General features: G+C 42.1%; 1 protein-coding gene across 7 annotated transcripts in view; it reads left to right on the top strand.

Annotated features, from left to right (window-relative positions):
* Positions 1–4,965: 4,965 nt before the first annotated feature.
* cicb (capicua transcriptional repressor b) overlaps positions 4,966–19,427 on the top strand; it is a 35,382-nt gene continuing 20,920 nt past the window's right edge. For 2 of the 7 annotated variants that reach the window (XM_026317417.1, XM_026317415.1), the window contains exons 1-2: positions 4,967–5,380; positions 11,303–15,296. In XM_026317417.1, coding sequence (XP_026173202.1) covers positions 11,438–15,296 — 3,859 coding nt within the window. In that variant the 5' untranslated portion in view covers positions 4,967–5,380; positions 11,303–11,437. Of the gene's footprint in view, positions 5,381–5,406; positions 5,543–11,302; positions 15,297–19,427 lie in introns of those variants that run through there. The other 5 variants (XM_026317413.1, XM_026317420.1, XM_026317418.1 and 2 more) reach the window with 4 other exon arrangements.

Below are 19,427 nucleotides of genomic sequence, written 5' to 3' on the forward strand. Positions count from 1 at the left end.
CTACCTTGTCTTGGGCGCACTTACCGTCACATACTGTATGTAAGAAGAGGGGGAGGGAAATAATTAATGGATTGCTGGCGAAGAGTTCTTGCACTTGAATAGCAGATGTTTTACTTTTGCCAGTAGCACTAAAATATATTTTCAAAAATATTTAACCGAATATTTTGTCGGGTTTTTTTTTTTTTTTTGCAATGAATCAATCCTCAGCACCCTTGTCTCCACATTGAAACAGTTATTGCTCAGTGTAATCATTCCTCCTCTCCATGCTGAATGTGAATGGGGCCACACTGTAAGAGATCAGGTACAAAAAGTCCTGTATTTATGAATAACTACGTTAAAATAGAGCAGGAGGCATTAGCAGGCTGAGTTTGTTGATTCAAATGGATGTCTTGCATATACAGCCTTTTCAATAATTGATGGGACAACAATGAAAAAAATTTTGTTCTGATGACTTTTCTAAACGTTGTTATTAATGGTTATTCAAATTTAGAGGAGAAAACCACTCTCTGATTGAACTTCTCAAAAATCATAGATCAGGACAAGCCAACTCTGCTCCTTGTGGACCACTGTCCTGCTTGTTTTCCAACTCTCCCTGGCCTACCTACTGCTGATTACCTGCATCAGGTGTGTTCAGTCAATCAGAAGCTAGCAGATACAAATTCACTTTGTCTTCCTCTCACTCCACCATCATGTGTAGTGGTAACATCCAGGCTTCTGACTAAATGAACTCACCTGATACAGGTAATCAGCAGTTGGTAGGACAGGGATAGCTGGAAATAACAGTGACCCTCGAGTTACATGGGTTGGTCAGCCTGACCTAGACATATTCAACCTGTGAGGACAGGTGCAGATGCTGTTCAGGTTGAGGGGTCACCAACTAAAAATACTGGGTATCCCTGCCTAAAAATGATTCACTGACACATAAGTGTCTGTGCTCCTGATATGTCAGTGTGTGGCATATGATTGGTACGAAACTGGGTATGACCTTGGGAAGCGGTCACTGAATGTGTGTGCAGTGATTCCTAACCCCTCACTGCCAACACAGCAGTCATCCAGGTGCTCCATTCACAGCAGAGGAGTGAAAGAGAGACAGACCACAGGAACCACTATGCTCTCTCACCTGTGCCGCATCCCTTTCCCTTTGCTTCCTCTGAGCGCCTGCTTTCGCAGAAACCTTGTGCAGAGCTGGCTCTGTGCTCCACATATAACCACAACCTATGCATTATGCACATACTGCACAGCAAGAAGCCTTTGTAAATACACACATACATAGTACTGTTGCATCCTCTGTGAGAGTTATGGTATGATGAAATACAGGAGGTATGCTAGTAAGTTTACCACATCCTCCACCATACAGAGAAATGCTGCACCACACAGGAATGAGGCGATTTCACTGCGACGGCACTTTATCACATGCAGCACAGACAAGTGTGTGCACATTGATGTGGTTTATTTGAAACTCTGGTACTTATTTTTCCTTTTTCTCCTTCCTTCCCGCCTTTCCGTTCAACCCACTTAATGCCAAATATCATTTTCATTTTTCTGTTACTCTTTGGCCTGATGATTAAAATGAGAAAGGCTTCATGAATTAGACCTGAATTGGTAATTTTTTTATCATTAAAGCAAATGAAGAGTTCACGTTGCGCCTTCATTTTGGTAATTTCATGTTGAATGTCTCCCCCTGTTGTTAGAATACTGTGGTGCATTATACAGCTTTAAGATGATTTAATGGCTGAGTGTTTTTTTTAATTGCAGGTGTGATGTGTACATTTAAAAAAGAGGAAAGGGATTTGAAGCTTATTTTTGTTTGGATTAATGCAATCTTTTTGTATTTACATCATTAAACATCAATGAGAAAAACGGGCAACATATATTAAACTTGACCTTATAAAATCTAACTGCGCAGTTCTGAGAAGATGATTTGACTTGTGTGTTTCAAAGAAAAATGTAGCTTTTTGGTCTAATACGAAGTAATACCACGGTGGCTCTGATTAAAAAAAGGTGATTAACTTATATGCATCTAAAATACTGTTATGAAACCATTTTTTTACACTATAAATCATAAACATATTGAAATGACCCTGGTTTAAAAAACTTTGGCAACCACTAATTCTCTAATGTCTCTAATATAGGCAGGAATCTGTCTGTCTAAGGATGCCTGTTCATGAGAATACTGTCTTCAGCTCCAGGTCATGATGTGGACCCTGAGGAACAGCTGAGTGGTGTAAAGTTACTGTGAAGAAGAATGCAATGAGCACAAGGGCCTACTGTTCTTTATACTGACGCTATAGATGGTGGACGCCTTTTTCAGCTATTTAGGGTCATGAAACAAATCCCATACAATAGCTTTTCATTCTTCAGATCAGGTCTACAAAACGAGAATGTTATACGAGACTGTCTACATTTCTTTTGTGGTGCTGTTCCTTTACTCAGGTTGGGTTTATCTCCAGCTTTAATCCCAGTGTGTGCTGGCATGATCAGCCCTAAATCCTTAACCATGCACAGTCTGAGACATTATTATAGTCCTAGCCGCTTCCACATTATAAGCTTTACGAACAGGCACAGATACAAAGATCCCCTCCATTACTTCATTTACACACTTTGATAGCTAAAATTTACTATAAGACTCTTTGCCTCTTATGTAATATTGCTTTTGTAGATATATCTATATTAGCCCTAGGTAAACTGTTATAGCTAAAAACCAAATGAGCTTAAAAACAAACTGAAACTTCAAAGATAAGAAACAGAAATGGACTTCATGATCCACTGAAGCCTGAAGCAATTAAAATGAGGGACATCAGTAATAAATATAAAAATATTAAATGGGTAAAGTCTTCATATAAAGAATCAACAGCATCTCCATTATAGCCAAGCTACTGTTTTGAGAACCTTTTAGTCTTTTATATCAGTAGTCTGGTGTTTGATGGGGCATGCATGGTCTGATCTGGCTGGGTCAGAGGTTAAGGTGAGGAGCAGAGGTCAGAGGCTATACTGCTGCACCAGCTTTAAGAGACCTAGAAGTGAGAGGCATTCCTGATGATGGGTCTGGCTTTATGTGAAGCTGGGATTAGTTTACAGTCAGTTTACCAGAGATAAGGTGGAGGAGTTTGACTAGTTAATTCAGAATGAATTACTGCTTAGGCCAAAATTAACATTAAGCAAAAGTTATGAACTACTGGTTGCCATCCAAATCCCTCTCTCTGTTCTTTTACACTCTTTTTTCCCCATCTACTTTCTCCATCTCTGTTTTCCTCAGCTGCTGTACCTGAGATCAGTCTGTCAGCACAGCCCAGCAGGAGAGGAGGGTCTTTGGTGTTTGACTGACAGACCAGTGATGAGCACAGAGAAAAGGTGAAGGGTGAAGGTCAGAGGTCAGGATCCCAGGATCCTATGGTGAAGGGGGAGAGCAGAGCTGGGGGAATCTGACATGGGAGACTTGCTAATGAGGTGTGGTGGTCGGTGAGGCTGCATGCAAAAGGGGTGAAAAAAACACGGAAAATTAGACAGTTTTGTTTCAAAATTGGTTTTATGTTTGTAAAATAACATTTTTTGAGCAACTCAGAAATCAGAAGGGCATGCTAAAGATCTCTCCCACAATCTAAAGCCACATCAGTCTCATCTGTACACAACTAACAAGAAACAAAATAAACTGTTAAAGTGATGTTGAAATGTTTTCAGACTAAATATTTTCACTTGCCTTACTAAACAATAACCACTAGATGTCCTTATACAACCGCATTTAAACAATGTACCCTCTGTCATTTCTCTCTCTCGGCCTTTCTCTCTACACACACACACACACGTGCACAAACTTAGGTCCTACGCATCTCTTATAAAATATACAGCTCGTTTCAGCCAATCAGAACTTTCTTTTGTTTTTAGGTCTACACACCTCTCCCATCAGTGTGCTTGAGTGAGAGATCAGCGTCATACATCACCAACACCAACACCAACAGGAGGCGCTGTTCCTGTATGATCCGGCATGGCTGGCTGTCTCAGCAGGAGTCTTGTCTTCTACTACGCACAGAGCAAGGGATTATGTAATGTTTACTATTATGGACCTATGTCTCTCTAAAGGTAATGTAGTTTTCTCTTCTACTGTGCAGAGGTTGAAGGTCACAATTGCAGATGTCATTTATCAAAAGTGGTTTCACATCCAGGATACCCCTCTCACACACGTGCAGGGTGCCCCTCTCATGCACGTGCCATCTCTCAGACATCTTTCACTCGGTACTCAACACACCGGCTCGTCTCCACCACTGCCTGCAACTTACAAACACGGGGTTAGCCGAGTTTACGCCAGGCCACGCCCCCTCGGTCCAGCTGGTGGCAACACTTGTGATGACATCACCGCCACATGCGATCATTGGCCGCGAGACGTTCCCCGCCTAGCCAATCACCTGCCGATGAAGTGACGTCAGCTGATACGGGTCCCGTTCACTTTCAGTGGAGTGGGCGGAGCGGAGAGATTACCGACGTCAGAGCTAGCGGGATGCTGCGCTGTGATTGGATGCAAGCGGTGAAAGTGAACGTCTGTTGCTGAGAGAAAACGGAGAGGGAGAGCGGATTGCAAGGGGCAGCGATGCGTCGGCTGCACCACACGAGAGTTGTCTGTCTCCGAAAGAAACTTTTTATTTATGCATTCATGCTTATTTTTCTTTTTTGTTAATATTGTCACTCTTTTTAGCTAAGAAATAATACAAATCAATAGATGCAACATTTTGGAGGCTGGGCCATAGAACACAAATAACCATGTCTTGGTGTTTTCATCCTACTGCACCAACTTCTATCTGAACAGGCAGATCTGCTCAGGGATGGCACTTATGCTGTCAATTATGGTAAACATACTCCTTTTCAGAGGAGGAGGGGGCATTTGTGCCTTTCTATTGGCTCTCAGTTATTTTCTCCCTCCTCTCGGCCCTCCCTCATGCTGTTCCTATGGTTCCCAAAGCTCTTATTGGATACTGTAAAGTTTGGGACAGGACACCGGTCTGGCTAAGCATCTTCTCCACCATTGGCAGGATCGCTCCGTCACTCAACAGGACTTTGACAGCCTACCACGCCCTCTGTGTTGTGGCGCCGATGCTGATTGGCTACTGTACCTGTCAGCGACCTCTGATTGGTCAGCTCGCCCAGCTGTTAGTGGTTCATTCACCATTTTGTGACTGTAGTGGAAAAGAAGACCGATAGTTTTTTGTATCCTTGTTTGAGTTTCTGTGGGGGAAAGACATGTTTTGCGGAGGAAAAGTAAAGTGTGAATCCAGATCGCACAGTCGTCAAAGCCGACAGCCAAGGGATATTACTGAGAGTTGTGCGAGCCTCCCCATCAGCAAAATAAGAGCATAATTTTTTTCTCTGGCGAGTGGAAATCTCTGTTTGGGTGAGTTGAAACGAAGTTAAGAAAAGGCAGTGAAGCTAAAATTACATGAATTTTCCATTTTCAGGAGAAGCGAGATAGCACAAGAGGAGGCTCAACTGCCAACGATCGGTTGGTTGTTCCGATACCGTCCGAAGAAACAGAATGACACCGCTTGCGAACCGAGTAAGAGCCGAAAGAAGGGAGGGGGCGGTGTAACCGCTTAAAAACTTTCTTAAATGTTTTACCGCAGTCCCACGGAGGACCAAGACACAAATTAGCTCCCTGCGGTTGCTTTAGCGGTATTGTGGTGAATGTTGAGTACTTTTCCTTGGGCTTAGTTCTCGTGTTTTACGCTGAGCAGCACTGGCGTAGTAAAAACAATCGACCTATTTGCAGCAGTGCAGCCCAAATGTTTACTAATAGTCACGCAAGCTTATTTTGATGTTTACAAAATGGACCAAGAAGAAATATAGCATATACCATCCCGTTTCCTTGTGGTCTGGCGGACGGTGTCATTTTGTGGGTACTAGTAGTCTGCTTCCGTTGCGTAGTACGTCTACTACAAGCACCACTACTACTAACGTTACTGAGCTGCTTACTAGAGCGAAACAACAACACGGGAAGATTCCTGCTTTTTCCAAGTTTTTAAAAATCACATAACCACAGTGTCACCATGCAGGCTCCGTTAAGGAAGCTTCTCTGGAGTGTACTCTAGGCGTTGTAGTGAATATTTGCATGCCAAACGTCGTTGTATGAGGAGGAATTAGGCCCGTCTACTTGGGAAAATAAAACGTCACTTAAAAACCGGTTGTTTGTGTTTGTTACCGAGGACCGTACGGCAGAGCAAACCGACTGACTGCCTCGAGTCATAATACTCCTTTGACATTGTGTAGCGCCTCTCGTAGTACTCGCAGAGATCAGCGCAAAGAAGCTGGGAATGCATTCGTTGTTTTCTCGGCTTTTCCCTCGCCGACACTCCACTTTTCTGCACTGCAATCCTGCAATCACTCTAGATGCACCATTGACATCACTGACTCTGCAGTTTTTAATAGTTTAGTCATATTTGTCCGCGGGTATATATTTTAAGTGATATGAATTAAATGCTTGTTTTTTTGTTTTTTTTTTGTTTTTGTTTTTTTTTGCATTTGAAGGTAAAGTGTTCTCATCTGTTTTTACACAGTGGCAGGCATTTCTCATATCTTCATTAATGCACTTGTTTACGCAGAAGAGAAATCCCTGATGGTGTAGGCATCTTTGCATAGCCTGTAGAACAGTTGGTCATTGATGTGGCATTGGCAGTTCTGCCATTTGGTCCCAAACAGGAACAGTCACCTCTGATCTATCCTACAGCCTTGTGATCAATATGGGACCAGAATGCACAAATTCCAGATCTCAGTGTTTCTTTGTTATTGATATTGTTAATATCTACAGCCATCCACTAAACAGCTGCCAGTATTCCTACTACGTCACAATGGATGTTCTCCATAAGAAGCGCGTACACACACACTCTTGCATGCTTTACACATACACACTTCACCGCTTGTCCTTTTGCTTTACCTAAAATGCCCTAACAAATCTTTTCTTTTACTTGTCTCATGCTGCCTGTACGATAACATCCCACTCATGCATGAGAGCGAAAAACAAAGTGTGCGTGTGTGTGTGTGTGTGTGTGTGTGTGCAACATAGAGCATGTTCTTTTTTCCTTTCTTATTTGCTGTTTCATGTGTGATTGTGTTCCCTGGTGACCCATTTAAGGGCAAACTCTGCCATGCTGGAGTGTATGAGGGACATGGCAGGCTTGACTGTCACGGCTGTACTACTGTCTTCCTCTACCAGCGTACGTTCTCTCCATCCTTGTCCTCATCACTGCAGCCCTGCGCCCATACAGACACCCATAAAATGCTTTTAGGAGAGGGATGAGCTGCAGTGTGCCTGGTAACTACGTACACACTGACATATAGTGAAAATGCAGCATTGAACAAGCTAGACATAATTTGAAGACAGTAATATAGGGTCATATACTTTACTTACTATAAGCAGCTCAATCACCCCTATGTCTCTCTTGCACACGGATGCATTCTGTACCATGTTGTGGTGGGACACAGGTGAAATTCTCGCCAACTGTCTGAATACACTGGCATCCAGGTGGAGATTTATTAGAGTTGTGTGGTCCAGTAATAAATACTGTACAACTTCTTCTAGTCTAGTGGAGAAAAGATTTCCATATGAATGACAGATCTGTGTGTGTGTGTGCATGTGTTAGGCGCATACGTGGACTCTTGTCCAACCTGCAGTGAAATCACCAGCAAGGTGCTCTTTTGTGTGGAAATGTATATTTTTAATCTCCATTTTGAAGAATATAAAAATCATTTTATTTATTTCTGTGTGTTTACAGAGATATTCTAAACTTATACTGACCAGAGTGTGATATACTGCTCATGTGTGTTTATATGACACAATGACTGTGTGAGTGTAAGGCAATATATAGGTCCAGGGGAGATTTTAACAGTTTAAGCATGACTGTGCTGTAAATTCCATGGAGAGTGTTTAGTGTCTGTGTAAAGTTTGATGTTGCTATGCTGTGTAGGGGGATTACATTGTGTGCTTCTCTATGTTTATTGGGTGAAAGCAGCATCTTTTCGCTATTTAATAAGGAGGAGTTTAGTCCAATGCCATGGAGACGATAGCCGTCGATTAGCTGTCTCTTCAGGATTTACAGTAGCTTTAGACCTGACCAGCAAATATCTCACTCTCAGCCTGCTTTAACGCTGGAAGGTGTAGATGTCTTGAATTACCTAAATTATGAGTTCCTCTTCGCTTAGTCTGAATTCAGCCCAGAGGACAGTCAGGATTTTTCAACAATTTCCTTTATGTTTTGTTCCCACTTTTTTTTTTTTTTCAAAGATTTTTATTTACATTGGGCATCCTACATTGTAGTTAAAAAACACTACGAGGTTAGGGGCTGCAGTTTTTTTTTCAATTTAGGGGAAGTTTGTCAAATGCACACTGTTTACTGCATTTTTAATCACGGCTATGGGAAATATAAAACTCCTCAGCTATTTATTATAAAGCAGGAATGAAATTACATATGCTTCAAGAATAAATATATATATTTTTATGTAATTTATTGTGACATATGTGGTGTCTGACAGACTTGATAGAATTTCAGATAACATCCTAGAGATAAAATTACTGCATGCCCACATAATGTATGTATGTGTGTTGTATGTGTTTTCAAAGATGGATTTGCAAATGGGCACATGTAGCTGGAGAGTTGGGATAGTTTTCACAGTCAAATCTCAAATGAGGCTTTTTGGTTTCCAACTTGCACCAAAACTATAAAGATAGGTCAATGTCTAATTCTGAAACTCTGTTATCTACTTGCTGCTGTGTCGTCTAGTACCTTCAATGTTACCACATGTGAATACACACATGCATGCCACTGGCTTGCCAGCCCAAGCTTACAGCATTTCAGGAGGCCTTGACCATGACCAAACACATTTTTCTAAGCTAAGATCAGATCCTTGTGAGTCATTTAGTCAACCTGTCCGTCAGCCAAGTGGTCCTGACTCCTTCCTGTCTTTTTCAGTGCACCACAGTAGCTCAACAGGACCAACACTCCCAGTCCAGGCCTCAGCTTCTACTCTAATGAAGGGGTACTTGGCCCGGTACTATAAGGAGGCACATTCCTGCACTCAGTTTTCTTTCTTCCTTCCTTTGCTTTCTCTGGATGATGGATGATTTACAAAAAAATTACTATTATAATCATATATTTACATAAGAATGAGCATTGTAATTAGTACTGTATATGCAGTCTGACTTTGTATTCTTCCTATTTTGTTTTGAAGAATAATATACAGTATGGTCTGCCAGTTGATCTTGAGCAGCATTTGTTTCAAAATATAGTTTTCTTGTTAGTATATGTTGGATTGACATTTAGAATTAATTGTGTGACTAATTTCGCAGGAAAACTTTTGAAGACCAAACTACCTCGTGTTGATTTCAGAAAGGAAACAAAGTGCTTGTCACCTTCTGTTTCTCTGTTTCAGATACTTAGAAACAGTTCTGCAGTAAAGAAATAAGCACAGATATCAACAGTGTACTGATTTTTAAATGTCTGCATCTGCAGGAAGTGTCAGACTTACAGTGCAATGGGTAAACTCTAAATGTGAAACTACATACATGTTGCTATAGCAGAATTTACAATGAAAATTGTCAGTTGGTATAAAATAATTACTATGCCTTGCCAATCAGTAACATACAATATAATAATAATAATCAATGACTGAAAATAATGAGAAATGATATTGTGATTCAGTAATGAAAAAGAAAGCCTGTTTGCCTGTTTACACAACAAATATTCTGTGAGGGCAAAGGTCAAAATAGAGAGGCAGTGGTGAGTGTGTGTGAAGAACTTGGGTTGTTTATTAGTCATTCGGGGCCAGGAAGAGATGCTTTTCTGAACTGCAGGAAGTGGAAGTGGTGTGATACGGATTCGTGTTGTGTAGTGTTTGCTATGGCAAACAAGCAGTTAACAACAAGGTCATGTTATGTGTGGGATGAACTTTTCCAGTGTCTTGGGCAGGAAGTGTGAGCATGTGTATTGTATGAATTTGTGCATTTTTGTCTTTATTTTTAGGAATGCAGGCACTTACATGTTATGTTTTGTTGAGCTTAATTAGGGGAAGCACACATGTACTCGTGTGGGTACTCGTGTGTACTTGTGTGTGTGGTTGTGTGTGTCTTTATTTAGCCTGTAATCTTGCATCGGTGAGCGTTCCAGCTTTTTAGTTTTTCTCATTTTGGGCATATCTTACCATGGCAGATTATTCCAGTATATTGTCATTTATGTAGTATGTAGTATGTGTGAATGAGACAATGACAAAAGATGACCAGGAAAGACTGAGACATCAAGAAAGAGTGAGACAGGGCCAGCAAATGCTAGAGTGGCTATGGAAATTCCCAGTGACTACACAAGAACAGCCAATTTGAACAAACAGCCAAACAGCCGCATACTCCTACCTCTCTCTCTTTTTCTTTCCTGGTCTCTCTCACTCATGTTGTAAGCTGACCTCACCCAACCCTTTTCCTCCCAATGGAAGTCAAATTAAATGCTGTGTTGCTGCTGTTGTGATCTCAAGTTGAACACAGAGCATCAAGTCTATAACGCATAGCGTGAGAAAGCTACACTGTCGCATGTCGAAATAGCTGGAGGGGGTACAGTGGAGAGATCAGGCGACCTGTAGTATGAGACTCAAGTGTGTGTGTGTGTGTGTGTTAGTGAGATGAAGAGAAAGCATTGCTGTCCCTACATTCATTTAAAATTTTTTTTAAAATGTAGGCCTCATTAAAGGCGACATTTAGATTCCGAAGTATTGTATGACACAAATGAAAGCTAATGACCTTGAATGTTTACCTTTCTTTCGTACTTTATTTGATAACACACTAACGCAAGATTAACAGCCTAAATCTTGGACATGCTTTCCAAGGATTACCTGGGAAATATATCAACAATTCACAATAACTATCATAACATAAACATCTATTCATTATTTAACTGTGATTAGATCATACTTGATCTCATAAGAAAAGCCATTATGTCTTTTATTTTGAGTGTTCATTTTGAAAATGTTGATGTCAGGTTTTAAAATGGTGGATATTAAATATTAAGATGTGTTTTTTTTTTTTTTGTTTGTTTTTTTGCCAGTAGACAAACCTGCACTTATAGACAAGCACATAGACATGCTTGCATGCACAATGTATTGATGTTGATCAGGCAGACATGGAGGTGAATTAGAGCATACATCAGATACTAAGCAAATGTGGTAATCAGTGCAGTTTAGCACACCTCCAGGTATGACGTCACTTTTATTCTCAGCAATTTTTTGATTATGAAGATAATAAATGACCACTCGTCTTCTGTGTCTGCCTCTTCCTTTCCAGACTGCAACACAGAGGACAGAAGGGGGGAAAGGGGGAGAAAAGTGAAGAACTACAAAAATTAAAAGGAGTGCCTTAAAAGTCAAAAAAAGAGGAGCGCCACACAATCTCAAGCACTTTTTGAAAAGTGAAGAAGAGATGAGACCACTAAAGAAAAAAGGGCGTTCTCCGCCGTTGACTAGGGGCAGAGGGGGGAAAAGGAGAGGGAGCTCACAGCCCCTTCAAGAGAAAGACCCCAAAAGAATCAAGAGGGAGACACTCGTGAAAACCACACAGCACACTCCCAACACTCCCTCCACACGCAAACAGACCCTGCCCACAGCCACCAACTCTAACAAAGAGCCAGTCACAAACAGCAATACCCAAACGAGGGAGGAGTCTACTGAGCTGAGGAAACCTGTGGAGTCAGCTGAGAAAGATGGAAGGAAAGCAGAAGAAAAGACAGAAAATGACAAGATACTGGGCACAAATGGGAATAGTGCTGTGTCCACTGATACTGTAGTTTGTCCTACCTCTGCTTCAGCACCACTCTCCACAGCTACTCCCCCTCTGACAACCAACCATAACCCCAGTCTAGGCTCAGTCTCTAGCAGGAAAACAGCCACATTTAAAGCTCGTGTCCCCAAGAAGAAATATACATATGAGCATTTTGCTCACAACACAAGTGCCCTGACTATTATTCCTACCTCCAGCCCTGCACTCATACACAGTTACTGCAATAACAGCAAAATTAGTGATAGCATGAATACACCCAATAATAATTTTAAGAGTAGTAACAGTATTAATAATAGCCTTGATAAAATCATCAATAGTAGTACTAATAGTAATATTCCAAGTGGTGTTAACCAAATCACTAACAGTAGTAACAGTAGTGCTGGGAGCCATAGTACTTTTGTTAATAGCAGTAATAGTAAAAGTAATAATTGCTCAGGTAATCAGCCGTCAGTGCTAACTGTAGACAGTAAATCTACAGAAGCAAACTATTTTGTCTCCATAGAAGATAGATCCATCAGGACAGCAGACTCCCAGGAAAAAGAGTCGCAGCCTGGTGAAAATGAGTCAGAGGGGGCCCCTAACTCAGTGCGCTCATCGTCCACTGATACAGCTAGTGAGCACTCGGCTGACCTGGACGTAATGGAAGCAACAGGACCAAGCCTTCATCAAAGCAACTCTCAGATGCCAACTCCCATTCACAACTCGCATCCCAAAGAGTCCAGTGTGTCAGAGGGGCTGCTTGAAGCTCTGGCCAAAGGCATGAAGAACCAGAGAGTCCTGGCTCGCCAGATAACAAGGACCATGGAGGTTGGGATTGGAGCTGCAGGGGACAGAGGGATTAATGAGAGAGACTTATGCCCCCTGTTACCTGTGTTCAGACCAGGTGTGGTGCGTAGGGTCAGTGGAGGTACTGTTGAAGTCCAGCTCCAAGGAACAGAGACTCTTGTTAACTACCCTTTCAGTGGTGGAATGATGATCACATCGGCATCAGGTGCTGAGACCATAGTGGATTTAATTTTGGATGCCCCCCCACCTGGCATGGCACCTGTGGCTCTTGGGACCCAAGTGTGTGTGCCCTTTGGTGGAGAGGAGGGTGTTCCCCTGCTGTACAGAGAGGGGATTATCACTCAGGTGGACCCCCACCCTGGTGTGTCATTTCCTTACCAAGTGCTTCTCAGTGAAGACAGACAGACTTTGAGTGATGGAGTAGTAGGAGATGAGACAGAGAAAATGAAAGCTAACAGTCAGGCTGTATGGGTGTCCAGACAGAGACTGAGATTGCTCACCCCTCCCTGGGAGTTCTCACACTGGGATGGTGGGAGGGCAAAGGAGAGAGAGCGGGAGAGGGAAAGGGAAGAGAGGGAGAGGCGGGAGGAGATGGAGGTAGAGAGGGAAGTATGCCAGTTGAGTATTGGAATGGGAGTACTGGGAGGGGGTGCAAGGTTGGGCCATGGTTTTTCACGTGAAGGAGTTGCAGGAGGGCATTCCTATGGAAATGTACATCCACCTCCCCACTCTACTGCTGTGACTGCCAATGTAGTGGTCAACACAGTTCATGGAGGTGGAGAAAACATCTCTGACAGACACAAGCAGCCAAACACTCCAGAAGAAGATGTTGAGGTATCTCGTTTTAACATGGGCCTTACTATTGGTCCCAAGCCAAATTCTGGGACCTCTCAGCACAGAAACATAATTTCCAAGTCCAGTGGTTATGCTTCCTCCTCCTCCCCCCACCTCTCTGTGCTACGGAGTCAAGGACCACCACACATCTCCACCCTAGCTACTCCTCAGCCATCTCCTTCCCCTGTTTTACTGGGGTCTGAAATGAATAACACCACTCCAAACCTCCCTCCAGCCAAGACCACTCCCACTCAGACCCCTACTTCCATTTCTGGAGGGGGGTCCTCCTCTACCTCCTCTCGCTCCAGGACTCCCCTCTCTTTGGCTCAGCAGAAATATAAGAAGGGTGATGTGGTATGTACCCCTAATGGTATACGTAAGAAGTTCAATGGTAAACAGTGGAGGAGGTTGTGCTCCAGGGAGGGCTGTATGAAGGAGTCTCAGCGTCGAGGATACTGCTCTAGACACTTGTCCATGAGAACCAAAGAGATGGAGGCAGCAGGGGGGGAGAGAGGAGGAGGCAGCAGCTCAGGCACAGTCACCCCCTCTGACCTGCGAGGCAGAGCCAGCAGTGAGTTTGAGTGGGACGACACATCAAGAGAGAGCAGTGAGACCAGTAGCAGAGGAGACTCCAGACCCCGCCTGGTCTTACCCTCTGTCCTCCCCCATGAGCTGTCGTCACGCTTTGACTTTGATGAGTGTGAAGCCGCTACTATGCTTGTGTCATTAGGAAGCTCCCGCTCTGGCACCCCTTCTTTTTCTCCTATCTCCAACCAGTCGCCCTTCTCTCCTGCCCCCTCTCCCTCACCCTCCCCGCTCTTTGGCTTCAGGCCGGCCAACTTCTCCCCAATTACAGCCTCCCCGGTCTTGCAGCACCGAAGGCACAGGCAGCCCAGCGGTACAGGAGGAGGAGGGGGAGGGGGAGGGGGCAGTAAGGCAACAACCCCAGCTGGAGGAGGAGAAAGGGAGAGACACACTTCAGGCGTCCAGCCCAACTTCCACAGCAACCTGACCTTTACTGTGCCTATGAGCCCCAGCAAACGAAAGCCAGACGCACCTCCTCCACCACCCCTCCCTTCACACCATCACGATTACACACCCAAGACAGAGCTGGAGCAGGGGGAACTCAACAACTCTTTCAGGGTGCTATCCCCCCAGACACCAATTTCACATTCCCACACGCACACACCCACTTTCTCCCAACCCAGGGGAGTGACCACCCCCTCCTCCAGTAGGCCCCCGTCCTCCACTGCTGTCTCCCCTCCTCCCCTGCTGGTTTCTCCAACTCCTCCTTCACCTCTCACTCCCGACGGAGGGCCTCGTCGTGTGGTCCCTGTATCCCAAAAGGCCTTGCGAGACTCCCCTGTCATTGTAAGGAATCCTGAAGTCCCACTGACAAAATTTACAGAATGCCCCATGGGAAGAGGAGGAGTTGGAAATGAGGGAGGGGCAGATAACACATCATCTAAAGACATTGGCATAACATCCTTTAACCCACAGCCAATTTCTGGCCTCCAGGTCCCAGTTCCCATTAATGCTGCTGCAGCTTCAGTACCCAATGGCACAGTCCTCTTACGAAGTCAAGCCCAAACTCTCGTGCTTGTGTCCCCGACACCTTCCTCCCTGCCCACCACTGACACCCCTACCACACCCCTGCAGGCCCTGTCAGTTACCGTCAGCACAACAGTTACAGCTCCCACTCCAAGTAGCAGAGACAGCCCTGGGGAACGAGAGGAGAATGGGGGGACAGGGTTTGGGAGTGAGGTCCAGCAGCCAGTTCCCTGTCACCCCTCTCCCACCGCACTGCTTCCCCTGATCCTTCCAGCGGAAAGCCTTCACCCCGTCCCACGAAAGGAGATCATAATGGGACGTCCTGGCACAGGTGAGAATTGTTGTATATGTGTGTATGCAGGGTCAGTGGAGGAGAAACTTTAGAGACTATGGAGAAATTATATGCAGTTTGTCAATTAGACACCTATTCAAAAAAAACAAAAAACTTATAAAATAAATAGATAACCATATTTATTGGTCTATTCTCCATACATTCAGAAATTCTTGGTCATTGCCAAGCCACAATAAATGAATTTTTAAAAAAACCCAAGAATAGCATCTTATTAATCAGATTACATTCCAATACATTACCATTCAGGGACAGAGTGTAGAAAATGTATCATATAGTGTATCTATTTCAAAGTGAAGAATAATTATGCAGAATTTGCATTTATGCATATAAAATTGCAACTCTATGGCAAATGAAAAATGAATGAATTTTTCCACTCTATTTATTCTTTGTTTTATTCCTATTTCACCATAAAGGAAGATGTGGCATGAAGGGTTAGGGGCTCATGTTTTTCTGTGTAGGTTATAGTTAGTTTTTACAATTTAATTTTGTAAATTTGTAAAATTATAAATGTGAGTGTGTAGCAATACACACGTCAACTTAGAACAGACTAAGGAAACTCTGCAGGTTCAAAAATGATTATTTTACTTTAAAAGTAGCTGAAACTGCTGCAAGGGGCATATGTATTAAAATGCCAAGAATAGTAGGCAAATTATGTGTAAATATAGCTTTACAATTTCCTTTTTTGTATCTACGCAGACACACACACACACATAGACCAGTGCAGAGACAGAAAAGAGAGAGTTGTATTGAAGTTTCAATTTAAAATGACCTTTTCTTCTTAAATAAAATAGTAAATAGTAAGGACCTTGCTTAGTGATTTGCTTCTCTCTATATATTAACTAATGCCCAACAAGCCTTTAGTATATTGTATTGTATTTCATTCATTCATTAATCTGACTCTAACATTTGTTTACTAATCATGGTTGTTTTTTTTTTAACAAAAAAGATATTAAACTGCTTTATAATGCTTTTTTCAACTTTATGTAATGACATGTTACAGATAACACTCACAGTGTAAGAGAGGGTTAGATTCACATGAACATGCCACAACCTGTGTGTGTTGATGCCGAGTAAAGAAGCTCCTGTTAGCCAACATGCTGTTGTCCCATATGGCTTCCCCTGTTTGACTGTCCACTATCCTCATGTCAATGCATAGCACTAAACTAAATGCTGAAGCTGATCACGTGACCCACGAGCGCTCTGGAAATGCACCTGTTATTCACCCGGTCAAGACTGGGCTTGCTGGAATCACTAAAATAACTTAATTCATCAGCTAGTGAGGTAACAATATTCTGTGTTATCCATCTCAGAAGAATGGAGCTCGGTTTACCTAATGGTGTTTGGAGAAGGACACTTGTGTCATATTTCACACAAAGTTTGAATTTTTTTAAAAAACAAAATGACTAACCTAATATTTAAATTGTTGCTGGTTTGGATTTCAAATGAAAATAGAAAAGGAACACTTGCTGGATGCAAAATTATGTATGTGTATTCATGTGTGTGTGTTTTGGAATGTGTGTGTGAAAATGAAACTGCAAAAGAGAAAATGTATGCATGGGCATGCATGCTTTGGTGTTTTTGTGTTTTCCATAGGGATTAGACTGTACGTTATAGAGGATTAGCGATTGTCGATATTGGAGAGTGTCTCTTATTTTCTAACTTATTACAGACAGAAACTTTGTGGCTGAGTGGTAGTAAAAATACCTTAAAATACCCTACACTAAACAGACAGGACAGATGTATTTATAAGTGAAAGGAATGGAAAAGTTTAAGATGAAAAAACTTAAAACAAAATAGTCTGAGTGAAGAAGTAAGTCTCTTCCCTGCTTTGAATCAGTGCTGCACATAAAATTTACATTTTAAGACGATAGCAAAAGTGGGTATGGAACATGTGGGATAGCTGTACAGTACGTAGATTAGTAATGGACTGTTTCCACTAACTTGTTTTTGATTTTGTGTTTTAGAGTGGGGAAAAAAAAAAGGATTAGATCAGTTGGAGAATGAGGAGTGCCTCAGAGAGGCCAACAGTGTGGATAAAATACACATAGAAGGAAGAAGAGGAGAATACACAAATAAGTTTAGTGTAAATCTTTCATTTATTTTTGGAAAAAGATATGTGTGTGTGTGTGTGTGTGTGTGTGTGTGTGTGTGTGTGTGTGCGCGCGTGTGTGTATGTCCATGTCTTCCTGACCCTAGCAACTATTATCTTCTTACTCACTAATACGAATTTCCACTGACTCTTGCTGTGTGTGTGCTCATGTGTTTATTTATTAGTGACTCATGTAACGAAATAGTGAAACGAGGTGTGGGCAGCATTGTTGGCTAGTAATACTGTGGTGGGTTGATTCTGTGTGTGTGTGTGTGTGTGTGTGTATGGACTATATGAAGGATATATGTTGTAAGTTTTAGTATTGTGTGTGGCTGTGTGAATAATTTGTTTCACATGCTCCTGTGTTGGAATATCATGTACTATAGTGTGTGTGTGTGTGTGTGTGTGTGTGTGTGTGTATGTGTACGATATGTGATGAGTGTATGAGAGATCATTATTCATCATTATCTGAAAATAAGAGCCTTCTTCTCGATGCTGTTATGTGGACATATCGTGTCAGTTAGTGTAGTTCACCAGGGTCTCCTGCCCTCATTGTCTATGTACTAATTACTGTGCAGATCTTCAAGAGTGTGACACAGGAGTGGAAAAGAAAGGGAGTGCTGTCATTTTGAGTGTACGGTCTCTCCTCAGACCCCCTTTTTTTGCAGCTGAAAGGATGCTGAATGAATGAATGCCATCTCTTTGTGTGAGAGCATGCATGCCTGTGTATGTGCATTTATTTTAAAACCCTTGAGTGAGGAGCACATGTAGGTGTTTTCAGTAAAGTTAGAAAGGCTGTCTGAGCTTTTGCATATGGTCGTAGGAGAGTGTAATGTATGAGAGAAAGTAGGGAAACACCGTGTGTGTGTGTGTGTGTGTGTGTGTGTGTGTGTGTGTGTGTTTGTGCAGTCACACGTTTCGTATGTTTGTGATTTGCAAGTTTGTGTAGGTGTTAGTGTCTCTTATCAGCTTGTGAGAACTGAGCAGTAAACTGCTAATTTTTAAAAGTAAACTTAATGTTTTTCAAATGACCTTAAATACCGTTTGTGTCGGAATATATTATTAATACATACGTTAAAAAATCTTGGCTAATTTTTATTCTCAAGGGTCACTGGAAGTCGTTCGACTAAAACAAAAATTAATTGGTACTCTAAACCCTCTGCAGAAATATTGTTGGCACTTGTAGTGCAGTTGCATAATAAATATGTATATCTCTCTGTAATGGCAATAAATATAATTTCTAATACACATTGACTATCAGTATTAGTATGACACATTGCACCCATTTATGGATAGGAAGAGCTTTAAGCTATATTGGCCTTTTTTACGTGAAATTAGGAGACAAAAATCTGATCAGTTAGATCAATCAATTTGAAAACTAAATTTAACTTATTATTTTAGTAAATCACTGTAGTTCAATCACATTATAGATCACAAATAAAAGTGCAGATTCAAAGTGTGAGAAGACAAAGAGATTAGGTTGAATGATATATAATTGAGAAATACATAGCTGGTGAATTGGTGTTTTGCATACATTATTGTCCTACATAGACACACTGAGGTGCTGCGTTTTTCTTAATTAAGTCAGACAACAGTCCTGGGCTTTGTAAAGCTCATCAACTGACACTCAGACGCTTTTCAAGCTGCATATTTTCTGTATGTTCTGTGCTTTCCCACTTAACGTGTGTTAATGAGTAAGGAAATTAAGTGTATTTTTAAGCACTCAACAAACTTCCTGTAAAATAAAACTGTTGAAGGAATAGGCAGAAAAGTGTTAGCAACAAGGTGAAAGATGAGACCGTTTTTATGGTGTCACGTGTGTGTTGCATGCAGTGTGTGTATGAGACAGAGTAACCAAGCGTCAATCATTGAGTACCGGATATGATGTGTGAGTGCTAAACGTCTGTTGCCATGGCAACAAAGCAAACATCACACTGATGTAGCCTGTACATAACACAGCGTATTCACAAATAGAAATATCAGCCCCTGTGTCTGTGTGTGTGTGTGTGTGTGTGTGTGTG

Source organism: Mastacembelus armatus, chromosome 16 (genome assembly GCF_900324485.2).
Source record: "Mastacembelus armatus chromosome 16, fMasArm1.2, whole genome shotgun sequence".
NCBI classification, from domain to species: Eukaryota; Metazoa; Chordata; class Actinopteri; order Synbranchiformes; family Mastacembelidae; genus Mastacembelus; species Mastacembelus armatus.